This window comes from Neoarius graeffei, chromosome 2 (assembly GCF_027579695.1).
Source record: "Neoarius graeffei isolate fNeoGra1 chromosome 2, fNeoGra1.pri, whole genome shotgun sequence".
Lineage (NCBI taxonomy): Eukaryota > Metazoa > Chordata > Actinopteri > Siluriformes > Ariidae > Neoarius > Neoarius graeffei.
Window position 1 is genome coordinate 111308122 of NC_083570.1, and position 13501 is coordinate 111321622.

The window sequence follows — 13501 nt, forward strand, 5'->3', positions numbered from 1 at the left end:
TAACCTAACCTGCATGTCTTTGGACTGTGGGGGAAACCGGAGCACCCGGAGGAAACCCACGCGGTCACGGGGAGAACATGCAAACTCCACACAGAAAGGCCCTCGCCGGCCACGGGGCTCGAACCCGGACCTTCTTGCTGTGAGGCGACAGCGCTAACCACTACACCACTATTAGCAATCCATCCATCCATTATCTGTAGCCGCTTATCCTGTTCTACAGGGTCGCAGGCAAGCTGGAGCCTATCCCAGCTGACTACGGGCGAAAGGCGGGGTACACCCTGGACAAGTCACCAGGTGATTGCAGGGCTGACACATAGACACAGACAACCATTCACACTCACATTCACACCTACGCTCAATTTAGAGTCACCAGTTAACCTAACCTGCATGTCTTTGGACTGTGGGGGAAACCGGAGCACCCGGAGGAAACCCACGCGGACAGGGGTTAAATTGGGCCGGGGCTGTCCGGGGCTGAGCCCCGGCACATAAGCTCGGAGCGGATGGCATATGATCACGCACACATCAAAAGCAACAAACCCTTTTCACGATTTTCAGTTCTGAATAATTAAATATCGTTTTATTAATCAATAAACCCATGACTTTTATGAGATAGATCATAGTTTTCCTGATAACAAGATGACCTGTCAAAGCTATTTAGAACAGAACTTGCGATCAGAGATTCTGGTTTCTGGAACACTGCGTGGGTTGCCAATTCCGCTTTTTATAAGCGACTTTGGGGTTTCTTTTTTTGTGAGCTCGCTTTAAAAAAAATCAGAAGTCGTGGTTTGCAGGTTTTGGGGTTTGTGTTTCAGCGTTGTGACTTGTTTATAATTTTCTCCGTACACCGTCTCCCCTTTTACCTGCATACGATCCTAATCCATCAGAGGTGCTTGAACGAACTGTCTGTGCATTTGGCGAGTTCAATTTCCATAGTCCTATGTATTCAATTATTTATTTGGCATGTGGTGCTTTTTGTATTGTCTAGAACATACATAAGATGAGCATATTATAGCAGCAAAATAGAAGCACAATCAGCAAAACTTTTGCTGCATTCAAATGATTGTGCTTCTATTTTGCTGCTATAATATGCTCATCTTATGTATGTTCTAGACAATACAGAAAGCACCACATGCCAAATAAATAATTGAATACATAATAATAACAAGAATAATAAATGCTTCCAATGTTATAGTGTTGTTTGTATTTGGTTGCATTCACTGCATGAATATATTTGATTGACAATTTGACTGACAGTGTTTTGGCATATTTAACATTTATCCTCCAAAATAAATCAACTGTTTTGGTTTAAGATTGTGCAAGCCTTCAAATTTTCTCACTGAACATTTCTCCTTCACATTTTTCACCTGTAGGCATGTGACAAGATTTAACATGATATTGCTCAACCTACCTCTGTAAAGTCAGCTAACAACTTATTAAAATGCACCAGAATTCAGCAAATAACATGTATGATAATAAAAAACTTCTGGGGGAGGACCCCCAGACCCCCCACTAATCATTTCCTTCAAACCAATATACAACAACCTGTACAATCTGTTACACTGGCCAACCAATCTACATTCAAACTGCCATAATGTGTAGGGGGGCACTACAAGACACACATAGGCCTACAACACACAGATAAGGTGTATATCTCTGTGCAATATGATATGGTTATCAAATTAGAGGGTTATTTTCCAAAAAGTATATTGGGGCAGGGCGGCGGGGGCAGGGGCGGGTACGAGGCAGAGCCCCCCCACATAACCAATCCCAATTTAACCCCTGCACGCGGACACGGTGAGAACATGCAAACTCCGCACAGAAAGGTCCCCGTCGACCGCTGGGCTCAAACCCCAACCTTCTTGCTATGAGGCGACAATATATTACTTATATATTGCACCTACCACTACACCACTATTAGCAATACTACTACTATATAAATAAACTAACACTAAATTTTGACAAAAATTAAATCATATATATTTAAGTCTGTAGAAAAATTAATATTTTCTTTTAAATAAATAATAATGGTGGCACGGTGGTGTAGTGGTTAGCGCTGTCGCCTCACAGCAAGAAGGTCCGGGTTCGAGCCCCGTGGCTGGCGAGGGCCTTTCTGTGTGGAGTTTGCATGTTCTCCCCGTGTCCGCGTGGGTTTCCTCCGGGTGCTCCGGTTTCCCCCACAGTCCAAAGACATGCAGGTTAGGTTAACTGGTGACTCTAAATTGACCGTAGGTGTGAATGTGAGTGTGAATGGTTGTCTGTGTCTATGTGTCAGCCCTGTGATGACCTGGCGACTTGTCCAGGGTGTACCCCGCCTTTCACCCATAGTCAGCTGGGATAGGCTCCAGCTTGCCTGCGACCCTGTAGAACAGGATAAAGCGGCTAGAGATGAGATGAGATGAGATGAGATGAGAGATAAATAATAATAGCCTAATCTGAATTGTTCATACTGTAGTTTGGTTTGAGGCCGCTAGAGGGAGACAACGCGCTTCGGAAATGAATGACGTCACTACAACATGGCGGTCAGAGGCGGAGCAATGGGGCTGTTGTGAAAAATGTCATAGCTTTTTTTTTTTTTTTAAATATGCCGAATAGCAACCATTAGAGGTATTTTTTAATAAATTTTATAAGTAATATATTTTTCTAAACATATTCGATTCTTGAGGATTTTAAAATTAAATTTGTTTCGTCGTTAAATATTTCGTCAGGGTTATTTTCGGTGGAAAAAAAAAGCCTGCGTGCAGTCTGGGTGAATCCCAAACGGGTATGTAGTGCCCTAGGTAGGGTGTATCATCCAGTTACATTAGTGCTGTATGTAGTGCGCGTCTGTCGGGAGAAGAGAGGATTTGCGAACAAGACCACGGTAGTTCATAAGCTCATGTTTCAAATGAAGTTAGCATGATGCTAAACTAATGGCTGTAATTAGCCTGTTAGCTTTATTAGCCTCGTTATTTTTAGCTGAATGAATTGTTTACTTTATTTAAAATATTATTTCAAGATCTCTCTGTTGAAGAATAATTTCCATTTGAAGTAAACATGGTGTAAAACTTTCCCACATTCTTTCTTTCTACTGAGAGGTTTTATTGATGACGTGAAAATTGTGCCCCTGATCTTTTAGCGTATACAGCACCCTTAAAGAAATTTAGCTTCATGCTAAATTAATTTATACCCCGTCTCAATCTCGGATCCACAGGGTTCACGGAGTTGACCGTGTTCTCCTTGTGTGCATATCTGGGTTTCCTCGGGGTTCTCTGGTTTCCTCCATCTTTCTAAAGAGAACAGAAATGTCCCAATAGACCCCTTGCACTGACGTCACACTTGCGTGAGTAACCCTTGCTAGTGGAATTTGTTTATGCCTCGTACGTGTATGGAATCAATTTTGTGCCAAAATGTTCATACAGTACTTTTGAAATATCAAACAAAAACGATAAATCAAAATAAAAAAAAAAAGTAAATTTTTTTAGACTGGCAAACAAATTATTCGTGTAATCGTGCGAAATATCAGTCTATTACTCTTCAGAAACCTTTCATTTTTGTTCCGCGTCTTTCTCAGTTTTGTTTGGCGTAATTTATTTTGGTTGCGATTCCAGCTTTCTCGTTTGCGCTCCCTGACTTATTGCTTGCGGTTTTGGCACAAACTTGACGTGTGGGTGGGCTGTCCAGGAACGCATTCCCATTGGCTAACTTGTGTTCGACTGACAGCTACGCTCAGCCATTCCCTACTCGGATTCTGGCGGACTGTTTGACGAGTGACCGATCCATTGACGGTAAACAAGGATCGAGTGGACTTCAGTGGCGACTATGATATTGAATTAATTCAACAAAGTGTAAGTGCGGGACAAATGTGTTGCAGTAGTGCACATTATGCAGGTGTTTCGTGGCAAGTCAAATGTTAGCCTTAGCTCCACTACCCAATATAATAGCTGTCTTGCTAACGTTAAACACACCTGCATAATGTGCGCTACTGCAACACATACAACACATTTGTCCCGCACTTACACTTTGTTGAATTAATTCAATATCATAGTCGCCACTGAAGTCCACTCGATCCTTGTTTACCGTCAATGGATCGGTCACTCGTCAAACAGTCCGCTAGAATCCGAGTAGGGAATGGCTGAGCGTAGCTGTCAGTCGAACACAAGTTAGCCAATGGGAATGCATTCCTGGACAGCCCACCCACACGTCAAGTTTGTGCCAAAACCGCAAGCAAAAAGTCAGGGAGCGCAAACGAGAAAGCTGGAATCGCAACCAAAATAAATTACGTCAAACAAAACTGAGAAAGACGCAGAACAAAAATAAAAGGTTTCTGAAGAGTAACAGACTGATATTTTGCATGATTACACGAATAATTTGTTTGCCAGTCTAAAAAAAATTTACCTTTTTTTAAATTTTTTTTTTTAATTTTGATTTATCGTTTTTGTTTGATATTTCAAAAGTATTGTATGAACATTTTGGCCCAAAATTGATTCCATATACGTGCTCCTACGGCCGGTCTACATGCAAAAAACGCAAGAAATGCACGGAGGGCGCGCGTGTGACGTGCTGATTTTCGAGCCGTAGACCGGCCACAGAGGTTCTTTGTCATGTCAAACAAACTCTACGGGTGCTTACGTTTTTTTCAGGTTGCAAGACAAACTTACGGCCAGCGCGCATCTTTCTCCACGAACAAAAAAAATGCAGCGATTTGGGAAACGCCAAAAATCGCACGGCCAAAAAATCGTACGTCCGGTTGTGACCTAGGCTTTACATACTGAAGACAAGCGATCTTGAAAATGTCAGACATCTGTAGTTCGAAGAAAGCCACGGCTAAAAACAGCTTTATTACCGGGTTACTTGGATAATCTCAGTTAGAAAGACGCAAAGGATCGATATACGTGGAAATTAGGGTTTATTAGCGGTTATTCATGGAGCCATACAAAATTCCTTAAAACATTTGGCGTGACGATGTAGATTTGTGGCTTAGCGTTACCGACATAGATGTTGGAGTGTGCCTTCTCGCTGCATTTTCTCTGTTTTAATAGCAATGAAAAAGCTAACGTATTATTTGCTGGAGAAGAAGAGCAGGGAGGATTGGGAATCGAGCTGCTGTGGTTTGTTTACACCCCATACTAAAAGTTGTAGCGTCCTAGCAACCATCACAAAGACACGTACAAAAAGCCCAGAAATTCCTCCTTACCCGGGCAAAAACGAGACAGGATTTATCTTGTAGTGTCCTGATCCACAGATTTGTAACCCAGCCACATATAAAAAGTTGTAGAATCTCTACCAGCAGCACCAGGTAGTTTGAGATGTCAGGGAACTCAACGGATGGAAGATCATTTTTCAACTGATAGCGTGTAAGGATCAGGCTTGTAGTACTCGAGTCTGACTCGTTCCCTAATTTTAAGGACTCATGACTCGACTTGGACTTGAGCACTGATGACTCAGACTTGTGAATTAACTGCATTCAGACTCGCATTTTTTCTTTATTTTTTGTAACATGCCATAATAATTTGGCATAAGATGTTTATATCTACATTAATTTTTGTACTAATTTCATGTCAGAGTGTCACACCTGCGCGCCTTGGCGCGTGCATCAGATAGACTCTCGGGCACACTCCGGACAGCGCACATGCCAAGCGGACTCTTGCGTGTGCGCCATAAACAACTCGCACCTGTATAGGATTAAGGCGCAATCAGCACGCTGATATAAAGACTGAAAACGCACTTACTTTGCGAAGTATTGAGTTGCATTGCTGACACATTACCGAGCCTTATTTCCTTGTTTGGTTTCCTGATTTCCTGTTTCTCGTCTTTGATTCTGCCGAGTCTACGATAGCCTGTTTGTGCCTCGCTCACCGTTTTACGATTTTGCCTGCCGTTGATTGTTTACCGTCTTCACTTGTATTAATAAACACACCTTCTGCACTTACATCCGTCTCCCAACCGTCTCTGACAGAATACTTCACATTCCCTGATAAAGAGAAGCACATTCACCTGTTCAGGAACAAACTAATGTTAATGGTGCTGAAACAGCCAGTGTCAAATGGTGTGGTTGGAGTCTTGTTCTTGGACTCGACTCGGAATTTTCCTTAATGACTCGGACTTGGGGCGGCACGGTGGTGTAGTGGTTAGCGCTGTCGCTTCACAGCAAGAAGGTCCGGGTTTGAGCCCCGTGGCCGGCGAGGGCCTTTCTGTGCGGAGTTTGCATGTTCTCCCCGTGTCTGCGTGGGTTTCCTCCGGGTGCTCCGGTTTCCCCCACAGTCCAAAGACATGCAGGTTAGGTTAACTGGTGACTCTAAATTGAGCGTAGGTGTGAATGTGAGTGTGAATGGTTGTCTGTGTCTATGTGTCAGCCCTGTGATGACCTGGCAACTTGTCCAGGGTGTACCCCGCCTTTCGCCCGTAGTCAGCTGGGATAGGCTCCAGCTCGCCTGCGACCCTGTAGAACAGGATAAAGCGGCTAGAGATAATGAGATGAGATGAGACTCGGACTTGAACACTGGGGACTCGAGACTGGACTCGGACTTGAGTGACTCAACTACAACACTGCTTATTGTACTTAAGTGATACTTGATCCATTCCATATAGTCCACTTTGGTACCCTGACTGTGAAACAGCCCCCCTGAGTGGAAATGAGTGACTGAATACTCATCCTTGGGTCCCATCCAGGGAATATTCCCCTCTTCACACCCAGTGTTCCCGGAATAGAAGTCCTTCATACAACAAAATGAGTGAAATGATGTCTAGTAATGAATGTTAAGACGTTAACTTGTATTAAAAAAAAGTGTAAGTTTGCATCCTTCTTTCTGTTTTTGTCGAAAATGAATATTCTCCAAGAAATTAAACTCTCAGTCCACTTTTTGAATAATCAATCATATTATTCAATAAGGCCAAATAAAAAAAAAGTGTGTTTCCGGTAACCCGACCGATCGAGAATTTCCGCGTCGAAATTGCCGACCGTAAAGTTTTTATTACAAATTTCCCTCGATATTTTAGTGTAAGCGGCGTTAGTTTGTCATAATTTTTTGTTTCAACGCATTCAAGTTGTGAAAGAAATGATAAAAAGTAAAATGTTTCGCCACTTCTTTTTTTTTTTTTTTTTAAAGATATTTTTTTGGGCTTTTTGCACCTTCATTGGACAGGACAGCGCAGAGACAGGAAACGAACGGGAGAGAGAGAGACGGGAAGGGATCGGGAAATGACCTCGGGCCGGAATCGAACCCGGGTCGCCCGCACCCATGGCACGGCGCCCCAACCACCTGAGCCACGACGCCCCCATGTTTCGCCACTTCTATCAGCCCTCCTGCATAAACATGGAAGCGCACTTGTATACTGAAGGAGGAAGGAAAACTGAGCCAAGTCGCCATTTTGAATCCTCATTCAAGGCTGTAATGCAAATTGCTTCCTTTTCAGTATACAAGTGCACTTCCATGGCAGGGAAAAACACTACATTTTGCCGCCTATGTAGTCCCCTATTTATACAAATATGAGTCATTCAGGATTCAGCCATGTTTTTGCTCGACCCAAGTTCTACAATAGGCTGGGCTAGGCCGTCTGCTTTTAATGGAAGTAGCCTAGCCTAGGACGTTATTTTCACGTTATTTCTTGATAAGGTGTTTTCACGTTATTACATGAAAATATCATGAAATATTGCTTCTGTAGATCATAACTCGAACTCTCGCAATATTTTTTTTTATTCGTTTAAAGATTTAAAACACTTATTTTATTATGATGTGTGGTATAAAGGATTCTGTGCCAAAATACTATTTTGTAAGATGTTTACTTGCAGGGGTTAAATTGGGCCGGGGCTGTCCGGGGCTGAGCCCCGGCACATAAGCTCGGAGCGGATGGCATATGATCACGCACACATCAAAAGCAACAAACCCTTTTCACGATTTTCAGTTCTGAATAATTAAATATCGTTTTATTAATCAATAAACCCATGACTTTTATGAGATAGATCATAGTTTTCCTGATAACAAGATGACCTGTCAAAGCTATTTAGAACAGAACTTGTGATCAGAGATTCTGGTTTCTGGAACACTGCGTGGGTTGCCAATTCCGCTTTTTATAAGCGACTTTGGGGTTTCTTTTTTGTGAGCTCGCTTTAAAAAAAATCAGAAGTCGTGGTTTGCGGGTTTTTGGGCTTGTGTTTCAGCGTTGTGACTTGTTTATAATTTTCTCCGTACACCGTCTCCCCTTTTACCTGCATACGATCCTAATCCATCAGAGGTGCTTGAACGAACTGTCTGTGCATTTGGCGAGTTCAATTTCCATAGTCCCCAGTTATCGACAGAAATTAGCCAGGGGGAAGGGGGAGATCATCATTATCATATTTTTTATTATTAAAAACAAAATATCAAATAATACTGAAGAGGGGAAAAAATAATACTGATCTAAATATGTTGTGTTTTTATTTTTAGACAGTATGTGTTTAGCAAAACACATACTGTCTAAAAATAAAAACAAAACATATTTAGATCAGTATTATTTTTTCCCCTCTTCAGTATTATTTGATATTTTGTTTTTAATAATAAAAAATATGATAATGATTATGTTCACTGTATTGTTAATATTATTAGTGTTTTATTATTTATTGTTAATATTTAATTTAATGTTAATTTATTATTATTGTTAATATTATTAGTGTAATTATTCTTGTTATTATTATGTATTCAATTATTTATTTGGCATGTGGTGCTTTTTGTATTGTCTAGAACATACATAAGATGAGCATATTATAGCAGCAAAATAGAAGCACAATCATTTGAATGCAGCAAAACTTTTGCTGCATTCAAATGATTGTGCTTCTATTTTGCTGCTATAATATGCTCATCTTATGTATGTTCTAGACAATACAAAAAGCACCACATGCCAAATAAATAATTGAATACATAATAATAACAAGAATAATAAATGCTTCCAATGTTATAGTGTTGTTTGTATTTGGTTGCATTCACTGCATGAATATATTTGATTGACAATTTGACTGACAGTGTTTTGGCATATTTAACATTTATCCTCCAAAATAAATCAACTGTTTTGGTTTAAGATTGTGCAAGCCTTCAAATTTTCTCACTGAACATTTCTCCTTCACATTTTTCACCTGTAGGCATGTGACAAGATTTAACATGATATTGCTCAACCTACCTCTGTAAAGTCAGCTAACAACTTATTAAAATGCACCAGAATTCAGCAAATAACATGTATGATAATAAAAAACTTCTGGGGGAGGACCCCCAGACCCCCCACTAATCATTTCCTTCAAACCAATGTACAACAACCTGTACAATCTGTTACATTGGCCAACCAATCTACATTCAAACTGCCATAATGTGTAGGGGGGCACTACAAGACACACATAGGCCTACAACACACAGATAAGGTGTATATCTCTGTGCAATATGATATGGTTATCAAATTAGAGGGTTATTTTCCAAAAAGTATATTGGGGCAGGGCGGCGGGGGCAGGGGCGGGTACGAGGCAGAGCCCCCCCACATAACCAATCCCAATTTAACCCCTGTTTACTTGTGTTAATTTTTTCGAACAAAATTAAAAAAAAATTAAGAAAAAAAAAACTTTCCTACCTACCGACCTTATTTTAGTATTTCATGTTACCGGAAACACACTATTTTTTTTTTTTTTGGCCTAATAAGATAAATTTTTGTTTAAATATTTTGACTTGCATAGTTGTTTGGTTGGTTTGTTTTAAACCCCTGGATTTGTAGATAAATTGTGAAATAGTGGTTTAAACAGGCGCACGTTCATGAAGGCGTCCACATTGAGGACATGACTTTTTTTCCCCCCCGTATAAAAACCATGAATGAAGCAAAAGTTTGGTACCTAGCGAAAGAAAAGTGACTGGTTATGAGTGTAATTTGCACAATCCGGTACCCATTTTACTGAATAAAACATCTTTGCGTGTTTATATCATTAACGCCATGTGTGTATGGTTGTGTGCGGCAGTGCTGTAGCGGATAACCAATGGCGACTCAGTCGATTGCAGAGCGCACCATCTCGGAGAACAGCCTGGTGGTGCTGCTGCAGGGTCTGCACGGTCAGGTGACTACGGTGGAGCTGCGGGACGAGAGCACGGCCCGGGGTCGTGTCCTCAATGTGGACGCCTTCATGAATGTGCGTCTGGAGGACGTCCTGTACCGGGACAGACGAGGGAACGTCTCGGAGATGGCCGACCTGTTCGTGACCGGCCGTAACGTGCGCTACGTGCACATTCCTGACCACATGGACATCGTCGAGACCGTCAAGACCCAGCTGGAGAAGATCCACAGAGTGCGCTGCTTCACCGCGAAAGGGAGGAAGGAGTACAGCAAGAAGAAGAAATGAGTTACGACATGTTGGTGGAAAAAACTCTGACGAATGAGAACAGATTTCTTTAAATACCTCATGATATCGTGAACGTTGTGTCATCGTCTCACGTCTGGAAATTCTGCCTTCTGTAAGAAGGTTATGTGCAAATACAGAAACATTGTGGAAAGTGTTGGTTTTGTGTTTTCTGAATCAAGTCACAGGTGCAACTACACTCACTGGCCACTTTATTAGGAACATCCCTACATCCACCTGCGGTTTGACGCGCTTCTCTAATCAGCCGATCCCTCGATGCATAAAATCACGCAGATACAAATCGAGAGCTTCAGTTAATGTTCACGACGTTCAAACGTCAGAACGGGAAAAATTGTGATCTCACAGTGAAGTGTGACTTACTTTCTTTCACTGTGACATGGGTGTTTTCACATACAACAGTCTCTAGAGTGTACACCAGGGTTCTTGCACCATTTTAAAAGTAAAATTTAATGCCTTTTAAGACCTTTTTAAGGTCGCCAAAAATGTTGAAACTATTCAGACACAGCAGACGATTAGCATAACCCCACTATCACTGACTTTAAAAGTGAGACGGCCTTTCGATTTCATAAAATCGGTGAAATTTAGTTCCATCTGAAACGTGCTCATTGTGATGTATGTTTATTTCTGTAATATCTCACAAAATATCAGGCCATTCTGTGGCTGGGAAGTTATTTAATTTGAGGGGATTAAAGCAAATAATGTGCATGAAATCGCTCGCTTCACGCAGTCAAGCAGACAGAGGAAGTCCGTGTGTGTGTGCATGCGCAGGTTTACCACCGTCTTCTTTTGGGTTTTACGGCAGCTGGTATTCACAGTGTTGCATTACTGCCATCTACAGGTTTACCTTTGAGCGTGCACTGACAGTTCCATCATTCTGTCGCTAAACGAACAGCTGGTCACACCGAGGTGCTCGCTGAGCGCCCATATTTATTAGTTTGGTCCTGCGTTTCCTTTCCTTTGTATATAACATAACGTCTTTTCTTCTCACTTTCTTTCTGTTACTGTAGTCGGTCTTTCACATTTCATCCGCACACTCACGTCCTCCATTTTTCTCTCCTGTTTCAAATTTGTATCCCACAATGCCTTGCGCGAACGGGGAAAGCCCACCACGTGATGTGATGCATGATGTAGTATCTTGTATTAGGTCATAGTGAAACAGGAAAAAATAGTGGAGAATTTACAGCCACATGGCCCTAAATTCATTAATTGTTCTGTTTAAAAAAAACAATAAAATTGGAAGTCTGTGATTCGAATTCAGTTGCTTTTGGTCCCTAAAGTGAAGGTTTTTCAACATAGACTGCACTTTGCCTAATCTTCTCCTATTGGCACCAACCAACTCCAAAATTTATCCTCCTCCAACCATTTCTCGTTAAATTTGCAACATCTGATCTTACTGCCTTTAGCAACTGGCGATGACTTACTGTCTATGGAAGACACATAACGGAACTTCAACACTAAACATAACGTAAAACTTCTATTAAAGGTCAGTGTCTAATACTAAAGTTAATCAAACAAATATGCATTATTAGATGTTTTATGGGGGTGGCACGGTGGTGTAGTGGTTAGCACTGTCGCCTCACAGCAAGAAGGTCTGGGTTCGAGCCCCGTGGCCGGCGAGGGCCTTTCTGTGCGGAGTTTGCATGTTCTCCCCGTGTCCGCGTGGGTTTCCTCCGGGTGCTCCGGTTTCCCCCACAGTCCAAAGACATGCAGGTGTGGGTGCAATCAGTTAATTATTGAAATTAAGTGATCAATCTCATTAAATCAGTCTCATTAAATTTGAAGGTTAATAATTAAAATGAATCAATCCCATTGAATCGTTTACTTTGACTCATTTGAATTGAATCATACCATAGAATCAGTCTCATTTGAAGTGAATCATTCAGTGAATCATTTAGTGAATTGTTCAATGAATCATTTAGTGAATCATATAGTGAATCGTTCAATTAATCATTTAGTGAATCATTTAGTGAATCATACCAATAATCCTGGATAAATTACCAAACAGCTAGATTATGGTATATTTCCAAATTATTACAATCACTTACCATATTACATAACTTTTATATGCACCTTTTTGAATTCTTTGAGAGATTGGGGACTTCAGATATTGTTCACACCAACAAGATGAATACACAGCTTTGATAATAAATGAATTTATTATACAAAGATAAAAATAATAATCAATATATACAAATATGATATGGTGTGTGTGTGTGTGTATGGCCTAGCTTGTTGCTGGCTAAAACAAAGGAATGTTATCTAAATAGAACAAAGGATTAGCTCTGTTGCTAATGTGTGCTTGTGTGTGTGTGTGGGAAGGACTTGACCATGTGTTTAGCCTCATGTAGCTAACTACACATGGTGGAGGCCTAGATTAGCCTTGTGTTGCTAATGTGTGTTTGTGAAAGGCCCTATGGCCTAGCTAAAGTGTGTTTGTTAGGCCTGGTGAGGCCTACTGAGCACGTGTTGCTAAAGACAAAGGAATTAGCCGTAGCTAACGTGTGCTAAAAAAAATAAACCATAGGCCAATTTCACTAGCTTATAACAGTACTGAATCCCCTGAAATCTTAATGCGGTCAAGATGTATAATAAGACAACTAAATATGTTAGTAGTAAAGAAAAGCATGCACAGCCTATCTATTAAAAACAATTGAGAGATTAACAAAATAAATCAACACGCTGCGTGTTTTAACAATGTAATAATAAACCTGGGTTTAAATTCACACTATTTCAATAAAAGCAAATTCCTAAGACTATCTTAATTATGCCCAAATGCCAAAATCTTACTTAATCCTGCCTTTAGCAAGATATGAAGATGTTCGCTGTTGCAGAGCTTCGCTGTTCAGGAAGCACGTGAGCCGCCTGTGTAGAAAGTGCAGAGTCTTCTTGGGTCCGGCGGAGCACTTGGGTGGTTCCCGTGGAAAGCAGAGGACTCTTGGTCCGAACTTCAGCGTTCGTGAGGAAAAGTCTCTGATCAGAATAAGATGCACAGCGCTTTTGAGTTAAAAAGGATTCAATCGCTTCTTAACTTTTAACTGCCTGGGCTGCAGTCGTGACGTCACTTCTAATACGAATAAACCGGTTGTAACTCAGGTTGAGTTTAAAGATCGCGCTATTCTGGACTTTTACCTTGGCCAGTGGTTAGGCACAGAACGTGCT

The 13501-nt window shown here is 41.2% G+C and overlaps 1 protein-coding gene across 6 annotated transcripts; it reads left to right on the plus strand.

The window, feature by feature from the left end:
* Positions 1-2513: 2513 nt before the first annotated feature.
* lsm10 (LSM10, U7 small nuclear RNA associated) lies at positions 2514-10475 on the plus strand. Of its 6 annotated transcripts, none has more exons than XM_060911389.1 (2): positions 2514-2604; positions 9947-10475. In XM_060911389.1, exon 2 carries the CDS (start codon positions 9965-9967, stop codon positions 10322-10324), a length of 360 nt encoding a protein of 119 aa, XP_060767372.1. In that variant the 5' UTR covers positions 2514-2604; positions 9947-9964; the 3' UTR covers positions 10325-10475. The 6 variants fall into 6 exon arrangements, with proteins under 6 accessions (XP_060767372.1, XP_060767381.1, XP_060767388.1 ...); XM_060911398.1 differs by lacking the exon at positions 2514-2604 and adding an exon at positions 2613-2761; XM_060911405.1 differs by lacking the exon at positions 2514-2604 and adding an exon at positions 2790-2860.
* Positions 10476-13501: the final 3026 nt, after the last annotated feature.